This window comes from Leopardus geoffroyi, chromosome A1, assembly GCF_018350155.1.
Source record: "Leopardus geoffroyi isolate Oge1 chromosome A1, O.geoffroyi_Oge1_pat1.0, whole genome shotgun sequence".
In the NCBI taxonomy this organism is placed as follows: Eukaryota; Metazoa; Chordata; class Mammalia; order Carnivora; family Felidae; genus Leopardus; species Leopardus geoffroyi.
The window spans coordinates 126,772,506-126,785,834 of NC_059326.1; the positions used below are offsets into that span (position 1 = coordinate 126,772,506).

General features: G+C 37.3%; 1 protein-coding gene across 2 annotated transcripts in view; it reads left to right on the forward strand.

Moving 5' to 3' along the window:
- RAB3C (RAB3C, member RAS oncogene family) overlaps nt 1–13,329 on the forward strand; it is a 283,731-nt gene that overhangs the window by 238,378 nt on the left and 32,024 nt on the right. For both annotated transcript variants that reach the window (XM_045493870.1, XM_045493860.1), the window contains exon 4: nt 676–800. In XM_045493870.1, coding sequence (XP_045349826.1) covers nt 676–800 — 125 coding nt within the window. The remainder of the gene's footprint in view (nt 1–675; nt 801–13,329) is intronic.

A 13,329-nucleotide genomic window follows, 5' to 3' on the forward strand; every position in this document is an offset into this window, starting at 1 on the left:
ATTGTCCTAGCTCTTTACATTGTTGTAATAAGGGAAAATGACTTTTTTCGTGTGATGGACTGACCAACCATCTTGGGTTTCCTGGAACTGAGGAATTTCTAGGAACATGAGATTTTTACTGCAAAAACTGAGAACATGGTGAGCAAACCAAGATGGTTGGCTGCTCAGAGTATAAAGATATTACATAAGGTAGAGGTAGAAGGGAGAAATAGTAGTAATGTTAATATCACCAAATAAAACAGAATTATTATTTTAAGTTTATGTATTTTGAGAGAGAGAAAGCACACATGAGCAGGGGAGGGGCAGAAAGAGAAAATCCCAAGCAGGCTCCATACTGTCAGTGCAGAGCCTGACATGGGGCTCAAACCCACAAACCGCAAGATCAAGACCTGAGCTGAAATCAAGAGTCAGACACTTAAGTGACTAAGACAACTAGGCACCCCCAAAACAGAATTCTTAATACAACACCATTGTTCCCTGGATTTTTGATTCAGTCAGTCTCTAAGTATCTGAAGGGTGAAATTGCACTGAACTAATTTATTCTAAATGTCAGGCATTTGGGCTTCATATTTTGCTATCATCCTCATCTGTAGGACATATTCCTTCTCTTTCATTTTATGTTGTTCTCTCCTCTGATCATTTTTTTTTTTTTTTTGCCTGTTCTTTTTCTTTTAGGTCAACTCAAATTAAAACATACTCTTGGGATAATGCCCAGGTTATCCTGGTTGGGAACAAATGTGACATGGAAGATGAGCGGGTCATCTCAACGGAGAGAGGCCAACATTTAGGAGAACAGCTTGGTAAGTGATAAATTCACACACACACACACACACACACACACACACACACACACACACCAGAGGTTGGTAATTATTTGCAACACTGCACAGAGTAACTGCTAATTGCTAGGGTGGGTGTAATGAAAAGACTGTCAACTTTGAATGGAAACCAACATATCCTTGGTAAGAAGTGGATCTCCTCCCACTTTCTCTGGCACTGTTAGAATCCAAGCATAATAACAAAAGCAAAATAGCCAGAATGTTGATCTAGTACAAGGTATTCAAATTCTTTTTCATGAGAAACACAGTTTAAGCCTTGCCTGCTATTTTTTTGTTGCTATTTTTTTCCTCCATATGCAACATTTTGTGTTGAGTGAGCACTTTATTAGAATGTGTGATTATTGTCAGGTTTCTACTTGAGGAGTATAGAAGCACAAATAGGTCATATTATCGATAGTGGTTCGGGGGACATCGCTGACAACTTGTTGCTGTTAAAAATGTCTTTGAGATTCCATCTCCTCATCTCTCAAGAATGAGTATCATGACCCAGGCCTACTTTACCCAGTTTTTATAGATAAAACCAAGGTAAAAAATAGATACTAGCTTTAGAAGTCGCAAAGCCATTTTAAACACAAAACAGTGTGTCTTGAGAGAAAAATACTCGAGTGAGTAGGGTAGAGTTTTGGTGCACAGCAGGGACTTGTGACTGATTTTTCAGCTCAAGGCATTTTATACCGAGCACCTGTTATATGCCCTGCCCTATGCCAAATAGCACAGGGAATACAAAAATGTATGATTCACAGTCCCTGGGCTCAAGTTGCTTTCAGTCAAGTGGGAAAACTGGAGATACGCATAGAAAAGCAGAAACAGCAAGACAATAAAAACAGGATAATTAACTAGGAGGTATACACCAAAGGGAAAGCAACAGGGGGAAGGAGGCAGATCAGGAAAGGGGTGCCAGGGGGTATGGGAGCAAAGTGGGACAGCAGGCAGGTAAAACTCAAAGCAGACAGGACACCTGTAGAGAAAGTGTGTGGAATTGAGCAGAACAGCTACAAAGAAATGATTGATGAGAGGACATAGAGATCATATGGGTTCAATGCCAAGATAAGGCCTGAATGGACCCTAAAGGAGGACAGAATATGAAAACCACAAAGGGGAGAGGAAACGTTATGAATAAAGGGCACAATGGAGCAAAGACATTTAGAGGAGAATGAGTAAAAAAGTTAGAACCTAGCATAATATTATGGAAGTGGAGAGTGGATTTGGGAAACAATTCAAGCCCTAGAGCAAAAGAGCTGCAATTTTTTTTTTTATTATTCCTCTCCCTCTTCCTTCCCCTTCCCCTCTCCCTCTTCCTCCTTACACAACACAAAACTTGGAGGTATTCTTAGTAGACTCTGGCTCTCCAGCCTTTTTGGCCAGTACCTACAGTAAAAAACATGTTTAATCTAGCAACCCAGTGCATATGTACGTACAGAGAAAGAATGAAACAGAAGTTTCACAAACTATATTTACCCTCAGTAGATGAGATTCATTCTGATATTTTTCTATCCTCTTCTGTTTCTCCTTTTATCTTTTAATAGTGGTCTCAACCCACTATTGATTTTAGGACCTAGTGATGGGCCTCAACCTACAATTTGAAAAGCACTGCTATGAAGGGGTGCTTTGGGAGTATTCAGCTGATACTGAGCGGCACAGATGAGAAAAGCAGAGAGCCTCTCATTGGGTCACTTTATCATGTGGTACTCTCATAAAAGAACTATGAGCAATCCAGTCTGAGAACTTGAATATTTCTTCATGAGATCAGTGCTCTCATCAGTGGCCCTAAAGGCCATTACCCAATGGCCACAAGAATCCTTCTATCAATGTTTGTGGAGCTGCCCATGAGAAAGTCACATAGCTGACGTCTTGTCTCTCTGTGGTTGCTCTTGAGCCTTTATCATTTCATTCAGAGGGGCTCTCCCATTCTATCACTTTAACAGTGTTTTTTTTTTTTTTTCTTAAGTCTGAAAACTTGGCACTCTCTCTTTAATCCCCTCAGCACTTCAAGCAGTTAGGGGTGGAGAATAGGAGGTCTCCAAGAGAGAAGGGAAACCTAGGAGAGGCTTAGCAGGGTGGTTTCTTGAAACCCTCTCTTCTCACCCTTTATTTTCTTCACTTGTCAGGCATATGCCACATTGAGGGCAGGGGAACTGCTCCACAGATAGAAAGTGCCTCTATATATTAACCTGAAAATTGTTTGGTTCAAACAAAAATATATTGAAGCCAAGTACTGTTTAATGTTAGGAGTACAAAAGAGCCTGGTAACTGCATAAATTCTTTACTACTCTAATAAAGTAGTAATTTTACTGGGTAATTTACTTGGGTGTTCCAAAGGAAATTACTTGGGTGTAATTTACTTGGGTGTTCCAAAGTAAATTACTTGGGTGTAATTTACTTGGGTGTTCCAAAGAGCAGGTTATGGAAGGAAGCATTAGGATGATGGGAATGCAGGGTGCCCGGGTGGCTCAGCCCTTGAAGCATCTGATTCTGGATTTCGGCTTAGGTCATAGTCTCACAGTTTCTGAGATCAAGCCCCACATAGGGCTCTGCACTGACAGTGTGGAGTCTTCTTGGTTTCTCTCTCTCCCTATCTCTCTGCCGCTTCCCCACTCGTGTGCATTTTCTCCCTCTCTCTCTCAAACTAAATAAACATTAAAACAAAAAAATAATGATGGGTATGCATCAAGAGGGTGACCTTTATTAGAACGCCTATGACTGGCATCAACATAACCCCTTTCATATAATACAGAGATGTAGGAAAGTTCCTGAAATTGTGAGGCAGAAATGTTTTACACTCCTGTGCAAATGGTTTCTAATTGACTTTTTTTTTGCTATTTAATATAACCCATCAGTTGTCATAGCAACCAACATTTGTACATTCTTAGAGAGTCATTTACCTCCTTTAATGTGGCTTGTTCTGATGACTGCACACACTTCGACAAATGATCATGAGAGATCATTTGTATGGAAATAAAACCACTCTCACAATCTAAATTATTTTATAGGTTTTTGTTTTATTTTTAAAAAGTACTAGTAAATCTCCAGAATACTCTCACATAGACACAGAGATCGGGCACTTCTTTTTACTTGTCATTTCCACATTTGGGTGGATGGTTGGAAATAACTGTTCCATCAGTCTGGTTACAATTCATTCTTCATTGTGGACATTAAACCCATGTAACATTTGTTAACCCTGATGAGGGTACTTGAAGGAACTCAGTTGTAGCTAAGGTATTTAAAATCTGTGTATGGCTGCTGCTCTTGTTAATGCAGTTTAGTTCACCAGACCTCTACTAAGTGTTTACAGTGTGTCAGCTGTTAGGAATACCATACCCTACCTTCCAGGAGTAAACATAGTAGTACCTGAGATAAAGTATACAGACAGCATTTTTCTGGCTCTTTCCTGACTCTTCCACTTGGCCCTGTTGGGTATGCCCTCATTGTAGAACTTGGCCTTCTTTGCTTCCATCCCATGTTGCCCTCCGTTCTCCTCCCTCCCGAGTCATACTTTCTGTTTTCTTGGAAGACCCCTCCTCTTTCTGCTACTTGCACTTTGGCTTTCCTTCTTGGGCTCACCATTCTTCATTATCTCCATGTTCCCTTAGATGTTCCTATCCACTTCCATGGTTAGACATACAGACCATGAAAACCACATCTTTTTTTTTTTTTTTTAATTTTAATTCCAGTAGAGTTAGCACACAGGGTTTTATTAGGTTTAGGTATACAATGTAGTGATTTAACACTTCCATACCTTACCCAGGCTCATTACAAGTACATTCCTTAACCCCATCACCTGTATCATTGTTCCCTGCCTGCCTTCTAGTAACCATCAGTTTGTTCTCTATAGTAAGAATGGGTTTCTTGGTTTGTCTTTTTTCTCTCTTTTTTTTCTTCACTTTTTTGTTTCATTTCTTAAATTCCACCTATGAGTGAAATCACGTGGTATTTCTTGTTCTCTGACTTACTTCACTTAGCATAATACACTCTAGCTCCATCCATGTCATTGCCAATGGCAAGATTTCATTCTTTTTCATGGCTGAATAACATTCCTGTGTGTGTGTGTGTGTGTGTGTGTCCCATCTTCTTTATCCATTCATCAATTGATAGACATTTGGGATGCTTAAAAAATTTGCTATTGTAAATGCTGCTATAAACATAAGAGGGAATACAAGCCTTTGATTTAGTGTTTTTGTATTTTTTAGGTAAACACCAGTAGTGCAATTACTAGAAAAAAGTTGCATTTCTAACTTTTGAGGAACCGCCATACTTCTTCCACAGTGGCTATATCAGCTTGCATTCCCACCAACAGTGACAATGAAATCTGGTTGTATCCCTGACCGCTCCCTTGAGCTGTAGATTCCTCTATCTACCCCCATAGCCGTGCTTCTTATTTAGGGTGGTTCTTTAATCATCTGCAGCTAAATTGTCTGAGCTTCTTTTTCAAGTGCACATTGTCAACCCTCTCAAGCCTGTTGCATTAGAGTTTCTAAAGTGGAAGCCCAGAATCTAAATTTTTAAGAAGCACCCTCTGAATTTCACACAACAGAATCACATTTTAGAATGAGGGCTTAGATAGTGGCAAGTTTTCACAGAGAGTGGAGAATTGCTCCTAGAGCTTTACAATATCTTATAGCTGATTCTATTCTTCTAATGCATGTTTTTAACATTTACTACAGATGCATGTAACTATAACAATATATGGTAATGTTTTAGATTTGTATTTAGCTTAAATAACATTTATAATATGCCAATAATCTAAATAAATGTACAATGTAACTTAAAATTTGAAGGTAAAACTTAAGTTCGAAAAAATAGAAATAATTTTTTTCTAAAATAGAAGTCACTTAACTAGAAATAAGAACAAATAAATTTATAGAGGGGAAGGGATTTGTATTGCTTTGAAATTATAGACGAAAGAATATTTGAACTATTTTTATAAGCTCTGGCAGGGCAGAAAGTACAGAAATTCTGAAGTTTGCCAAAAATGTAGTCAAAGAAACAAAGACTGAAGATAAATTAAAATTGAGAGAAGTGATTATATTTTATAAATAATTTGTAAGGATCCAGTTTTGAAATGTTTCTAATTTGGATTAATATTTATTCCTAAAGCAAATAATAGATACTTATTCCCTATTACTCTGCATTCAAGTAGTTGTCATGATATTATGTGCATGCATTCCTAAATTCCAGACCCTTCCCCTGTATATTTTCCCTTGTCTAGTACAGACACCCCATGAGGATTTCTGACAACTATAAAATATGTTAACACTTGGCCACTTTTCCAATCTGAAATAATTTTCCTACCATTTTACCAGTGTAATGACTTACTTTGTTTTGGTTATTCATCTGACAAATATTTATTAAACACTGACAGTGACATCAGGGAGTCATAAAATATGTATCTTTTCTGTTAGGAAGCTGAACATGTGTTCTGTATATCAGAAATATAATTAATATCTTGAATACATAAATTAAACAGCTGGAAAACATCAAAACAAGTGCAATTTGAAGGGTGGAGGAGGGACATGGAATTGTATGAGTCGATAGTTGCTTCTGTTTTAGGAATATGAAGACCGACAAAACTCATTCTGTCTATACTATGAAGCACACTGATTCCATAAAGACTAGCTTAACTGATCCCTTCAAGGGAATAATCTGTTGAGGCAGAAAGAGGTAAATTAAAGACAAAGAGAAAAGGATACTCTTTCACATCATAAAGACTATACTAAAGGAACTGTTTCTTGTTGTAGTACAGACAGGATATATAATTACTTCTTAAAAGGTCTAGATAAATCAAGGCAGCCAGATTCACTATGTCTGAAAGTGTTTGGACTCTCTGTGGATATTTATATCCTATCAAGGTTAAAAATTTGGGCACATTGACCATACTACCTCACATGCCTTGATATTACTGGTGGAGACAAGTTAACTGAGATGAATGGAACATCATTGTAACTCAGCCAGGAAAGTCTGCCTTTTTGGGTTTTAGTGATTATTCTTCAGATTCCTGCTGAACCTGGGGTCCCTAACTTGAGAATTCTTATTCTGGGTTTATGTAATCTGCTCTGCTCCTATGAATCTTTTAGCACAAACCACCCTTGTCTTTGGCTGCCAACCCAGAGAAGAGAAAGCAAGGCATTGATTATAATGTGAAATTATGTTATCCTGGGAAACCATGAACTTTTGGATCCATGTGGTCTGACCCTAAGCAGCCAGATTCTCTTCATATGTCTTTCATTGGACATAATTATAATAATAGCATTATACCTTCCCTGACCTCTAAACTCACTCCTGAGTCATTGTATCCTTAGTTCAACTTTGAGGTACAGAATACGTCTTAACTGAATTCAGTTTTCTGTTTTACAGTCCAGGTGGAAATTAGTTCCTATATAACTAGTAAGTTGATTTAAACTCTGTTCTTGGATGCCACAGTCTTCCAGTGATCTACAGACTTCTAGTGGAAGATGCCAGAAAATGACTACATCATTATTTAGGATAAATTCTCTTAAATGCAATCTTATCCAAATATATAACTTCTCTTTTCAACAAATGCCAGTCTTTTGGAGTCTCCTCCAAAATTAGTTTATTAGTTAATTAAAACTAGAAAACTCTTTAACCATTCCGTGCTTTCTTTTTCTTAGTACCTTTAGAATTTCTTAGTACCTTTAGAACACCAATTTAGAGCATCTGTAATCAAGACCACTTAAGGAAGTTCTCTTCTAAATAATGAAAAATCAAAGAATTGTAGAGTGTGCTATTATCTTGATGGTTTTATGCCCTGAGCCATATCAGACTGCTCTGAGATTGGGAATAACAGATGAATTAACTCAGAAGTCACAGGTGGGCCTCAGAACACTGATAGGATCTCTTTCTTTCTCAGCCATTCAAGTCACATAAAAGCAAAGCAGGGAGAGGGAAATAAATCTAGAAGGAAGATTGGACCCAGAGTAAGGATTCTGAAAAAAAATCCCAGTACTCGAGCCATATTCAGGCCAATTAGTTGGAATCTGTAAAATGGGACCCAAAGTATTTTTAAATTATTTTTGTTGAAGTATAATTGACATATAACATCATATTAGTTTCAGGAGTAAAATATAATGATTTGATATACACACACACACACACACACACACACACATATATATATATTGCAAAATGATCACAATAATTTGAGGTAACCTCTGTTACCATACTTAGAAACTTTTTTTCTTGTGATGAGAACTTGTAAGATCTACTCTCAAAACAAGTTTTAAATAAAAAATACAGTATCATTAACTAAAGTCGCCATGCTATACATTATATTTCTGTGAGTGATTTATTGTATTACTGGAGATTTTTATATTTTGTCCCCCTTCACCCATTTTGTCCACCCTGACTCTGAGCCTTTGGTAGCCATCAATCTGTTCTCTGTATCTTTGTGCTTCATTTTTTTTTTAATTGAAGTATAGTTGACATGTAATATTACCTTAATTTCAGGTGTGCAACATAGTGATTCCATAATTACATACACTACAAAATACTCACCATGGTAAGTGTAGTTATTATCTGTCATCATATAAAGTTATTAGAATAATACTGACTTTATTCCCTATGCTGTACTTTTTATTCCATCATTAATTTATTTTAAAACTGGAAGTTTGTACTTTTTAAGTCCCTTTCATGTATTTCACCTCTCCCCATCCTCCCAGCTCTTACAGCCATCAATTCTCTATATTTATTTGTCTGTTTCTGTTTTGTTGTTGCTTGTTTTATTTTTTATGCTCCACATATAAGTGAAATCATATATATGATTTCACTGACTTATGTCACTTAGCATAATATCCCCTAGGTCCAGCCAAACTGTCATAAATGGCAAGATTTCATTTTTTATGGCTGAGTAATATTTCATTGTATATATACCACATCTTCTTTATTCATTTGTCAGTGGACACAGTTGCTTTCATATCTTAACTATTATAAATAATGCTTCAATAAATATGGGGTGCATATATCTTTTCAAATTAGTATTTTTGTTTTCTTTGGATAAATACCCAGAGGTGGAATTAGGTATCACACACTACTTCTGTTTTTAGTTTTTTGAGAAACCTTATTACTGTTTCCATAGGGGCCCTACCAGTTTACATTCTCACCAACAGTACCCTAAGGTTGCCTTCTCTTCTTGTCCTAGCCAACACTTGTTATTTCTTGTCTTTTTGATACTAGCTATTCTGATAGCTGTGAGGTAATACCTCAGTGTGGTTTTGATTTGCATTTCCCTGGGGATTAGTGATACATATCTTTTCATGTGTCTGTTGGCCTTCCATATGTCTTCTTTGAAAAAAGGCCTCTAGATGTGTGTTAAATTAGATGAGTACCCCTCAGACTGATCCTTCGTGTTTAGCCAATGAGCCTCTTTCATATAAAGTTTGGGTGTCTCTCAACTGGCTATGTCTGCATTAGGCCCTGGGATGTAGGTCTGTGTGCAAGCCCTTTAAGAGCTTTTTCTCACTTTACTACAATGTTGTAGGTATCATGGATGCAAGCCCCATTCATTTTCAAAGCCAGATATTCTGGAGGGCTTGTCTCTCAGGCACAGGTCATAAAATTTTGATACCGTATGTGGGGTTTAAATCGTGTGCCCCTCAATGAGAAGCTTTGGGTTTTGAGTTCCTTCCTCATGGTAGATTGCTAAGCCAGGAATTAAATTTAGGGCAAGATTGTACCCCAGCTTCTCCTACCCACTTGGATGTGGCCATTTTCCTGTTCACCCAGTGGGTAGGAGTCGCTCAGCTACTTTTTAGATTTTTGTTCCAGAGGATTGTTCCATATGTAGCTGTAGATTCATTATGTCTGTGGGAGGTGAGTTCAGTATTCACCTGTCTTACCATCTTGACCCAGAACCTAACTATACTTTATTTAAGTCTCAGGTTATTCTAACACATGGTCATGATTGAGACCAGTGATGTACAGGGAAAACCAACAAACCAAACACACACACACACACACACACACACACACACGGCAGATTACTCCAGAGCTAGCAGAAGGAACTTGTGCCAAGTCATGCTTTCCATGGTTGGCAACCATGCTTCTCTGCCTCAGGAACCCAGTCCACAAAGTTGGCTTCCTACTGACCACCTCATGTGCCACCGTAGTCTGGCCTCCTGTGGCCCATAGTTATAATATTTTTAAGAAGGTTTTGTTGTTCAAAAGAGGAGTGTGAAGTTACAGAACAGTGCATAATTAGTGGGTCCAGTGAGAATTTAGCAAAATCTGCTTGGAATTGCAGTTAAACTAAATGTGCTGTAGATTCTCATCCTAAACTGTAGTAGGGTCACATTAAGAATTTATTTCTTTGGGGAGGGGGGATAGGAGATAGATGCTTTGTTGGGTAAGTTGGGAATTCATTACAGCATTTTATTCACTCATTCAATATTACTGAACACCACCTACTGGTCAAGCACTGAGACCAAACCGACAGTATGACCAAACTCCAGCCTCCCAAGCAGATTCTAGTCTAGTGAGGGACACATAAACAAAGACTTTTAAAAGACAATATATATTGCCATAATATAGATGTTGACTCAGTGTTAGAAGAGCTTGTAAGGTAGATACTCCCTCTCTGAAGACTCTGGGAATGGTGGAATTGAGGAGATGATGTTTGAACCAAGCCTTAAAGTATAAATAGGATTGAGTAGGTCGACAAACAGATGATTGTCCTTCTAGGCAGAAGAAGCAGATCTGGAGAGATCTAAAGCTTGGAAAGCTAGCACATTATGAAGAGCCTTGTTTGTAGGGCTGAATAAGTGAGTTTTGTCGTACAAATTCTGAATAACTGTGCTATGTTTTAAACAATGTGGTGACAAGATCACATTTCACTTTAGACCATTTACTCTGGCAGTGTTCCTAAAATTAAGATGTTTAAGATCAGCTGGGGTACAGAAAGAAAATGTTAACACTTACATTTATTTGTATATCAGTATTCACATATTTTTTAGTTGTTGCCCATCTTTTGTAATGTATTAGTCCAATAACACATCATAATTTAAAATATTTATTAGTACCAAATCTTTATTTTGGTTTTTGTTTTTTATTGAAATATATTTAACATATAACATTGTGTAAATATAAGGTGTAAAACATGTTAATTTCATATGTTTATATTACATTGTATTGTAATAGGAATGCCACTGTAATGATAATTAACACCTCTATCACCTTACATAATTAGTCTTTTTTTTTTTTCAACGTTTATTTATTTTTGGGACAGAGAGAGACAGAGCATGAACGGGGGAGGGGCAGAGAGAGAGGGAGACACAGAATGGGAAACAGGCTCCAGGCTCTGAGCCATCAGCCCAGAGCCCGACGCGGGGCTCGAACTCACAGACCGCGAGATCGTGACCTGGCTGAAGTCGGACGCCCAACCGACTGCGCCACCCAGGCGCCCCCATAATTAGTCTTTTTAATAGTTGGAATAATTAGGGGCACCTGGGTCGCTTAGTTAGTTAAACGTTGGACTTTGGCTCAGGTGATGATCTCACAGTTCATGGGTTTGAGCCCCATGTCAGGCTCTGTGCTGACAGCTCAGAGCCTGGATCCTGCTTCAGATTCTGTGTCTCCTTCTCTCTCTGTTCCTCCCCAACCTGGACTCTGTCTCTCAAAAATAAATAAACATTAAACAAAATTTTAAAAAATATTTGGATTAATTACGTTCTAATCTCTTACCAAGTGTGAGGGTTACAGTACACTATGGTTACCTATATTTACTGTGCTGTGCATTAGATTTCTGGGGCTTATTTACTAACCATTCCAAGTTTATACCCTTCAACATCTTTCCTGTTACCCAACCCCCATCCCCCAGTAACTACCATCTTAATATGTTTTCACAAGTTTGGCTTTTTAGATTTCCACATATAACTGATATCATGCAGCACTTAAATTCATCTGACTTACCTCACCTAGCATAATATGTACAGTGACCATCCATGTTGTTGCAAATGGCAGGATATCCTTCTTTCTCATGGCTGAATAATATCCATTGTGTGTATATATACCACAACTTCCTTATCCATTCATCCATTGATGGACACTTTGTTTCTGTATCTCGGCAGTTGTGAATGCTACAATAAACATGGAGTGTATATATTTCTTAAAATTCTGTTTTCATTTCCATTGGGCATATACCCAGAAGTAGAATTGCTGGATCATATGATACATCTATTATTTTTGAGGAAACTTCATGTTTTTCATGGTAGGAGTCATTTACATTCTCACTAACACTGTGTGACGGCTCCCTTTTTTTCCACATCCTTGCCAGCCCTTGTTATCTCATCTTCTTGATTATAATCTATATAACAGGTGTTGAGCATCTTTTCATAATACCGTTTGGCCATTTGAATGACTTCTTTGGATAAATGTCCATTTAATTTTCTGCCCATTTCTTAAACAGATTTTTTTGTGAGTTATTTGAGTTATGTATTTTAGATGTTCATTCCTTATCTGACAGATGGTTTGCAAAATAATTATTTCTATAGGTTGTCTTCTCATTTTGTAAATGGTTTCTTCTGTTATGCAAAAGCATTTAAGTTCAATGTAGTACCATTTGTTGAATCTTGCTTTTGTTGGCTGTACTTTGGGTGTCATATCCAAAAAAAATGATTGCCTAGCCTAAGTTCCAGGCATTTCTTCCCTATGTTTCTTCTAGGAGTTTTTTAGTAGCAGGTATAATGTTTAAACTTTTAATCCATTTTGAGTTAACTTTTATGAGTAGTCTAAAGATAGGGGTCCAAATCTGTTGAAGAGATTATTCCTTCTCAACTGAGTGTTCTTGGCTACCTCATTGAATATTCATTGACCATGTAAGCAGGGTTTTATTCCAGGATCTCTATTCTGTTCTGCTAGTCTATTTGTCTACTTTTGTGTCAGTGCAATACTGTTTTTTATTACTATAGCTTTGTAGTATAGTTTGAAATCTGGGCCTGTGGTAATTCCAAGCTTTGTTCTTTTTCCTGAGGATTGCGATAGCTATTCAGGGTCTTTTGTAGTTTCAGACAAATTTTAGATTTTTTTCTTTGAAAAAATGTCTTTGTTATTTTGATGGGAATTGCACTGAATCTATAGATAGCTTTGGATGCAATGGCCATTTTAAGAATATAAATTCTTTCAATCTATGAACATAGGATGTCTTTCCATTTGTTTGTACCTGCTTTGATATCTTTTAGCACCTTCTTGTAGTTTTCATCCTCCAGATCTTTCACTTTCTTGGTAAAGTTTATTCTTCAGCATTTTGTTTCTGGCACTATTGTGAATAGGATGATTTTATGTATTTCTTTTTCAGATGCTTCCTCATTAGTATCTAAAAAGGCAGTTGATACTGCATGTTGATTTTGTAACCTCCAACTTTACTGAAATTACTGTTTGCCAATAGTTTTTTGGGTGAGTCTCTGACACATTTTTAAAAACAGAATCCTATCATCTGCAAATGACATCAGTTTTATTTCCTTCCTTCCTGATGTGGATGCCTTAT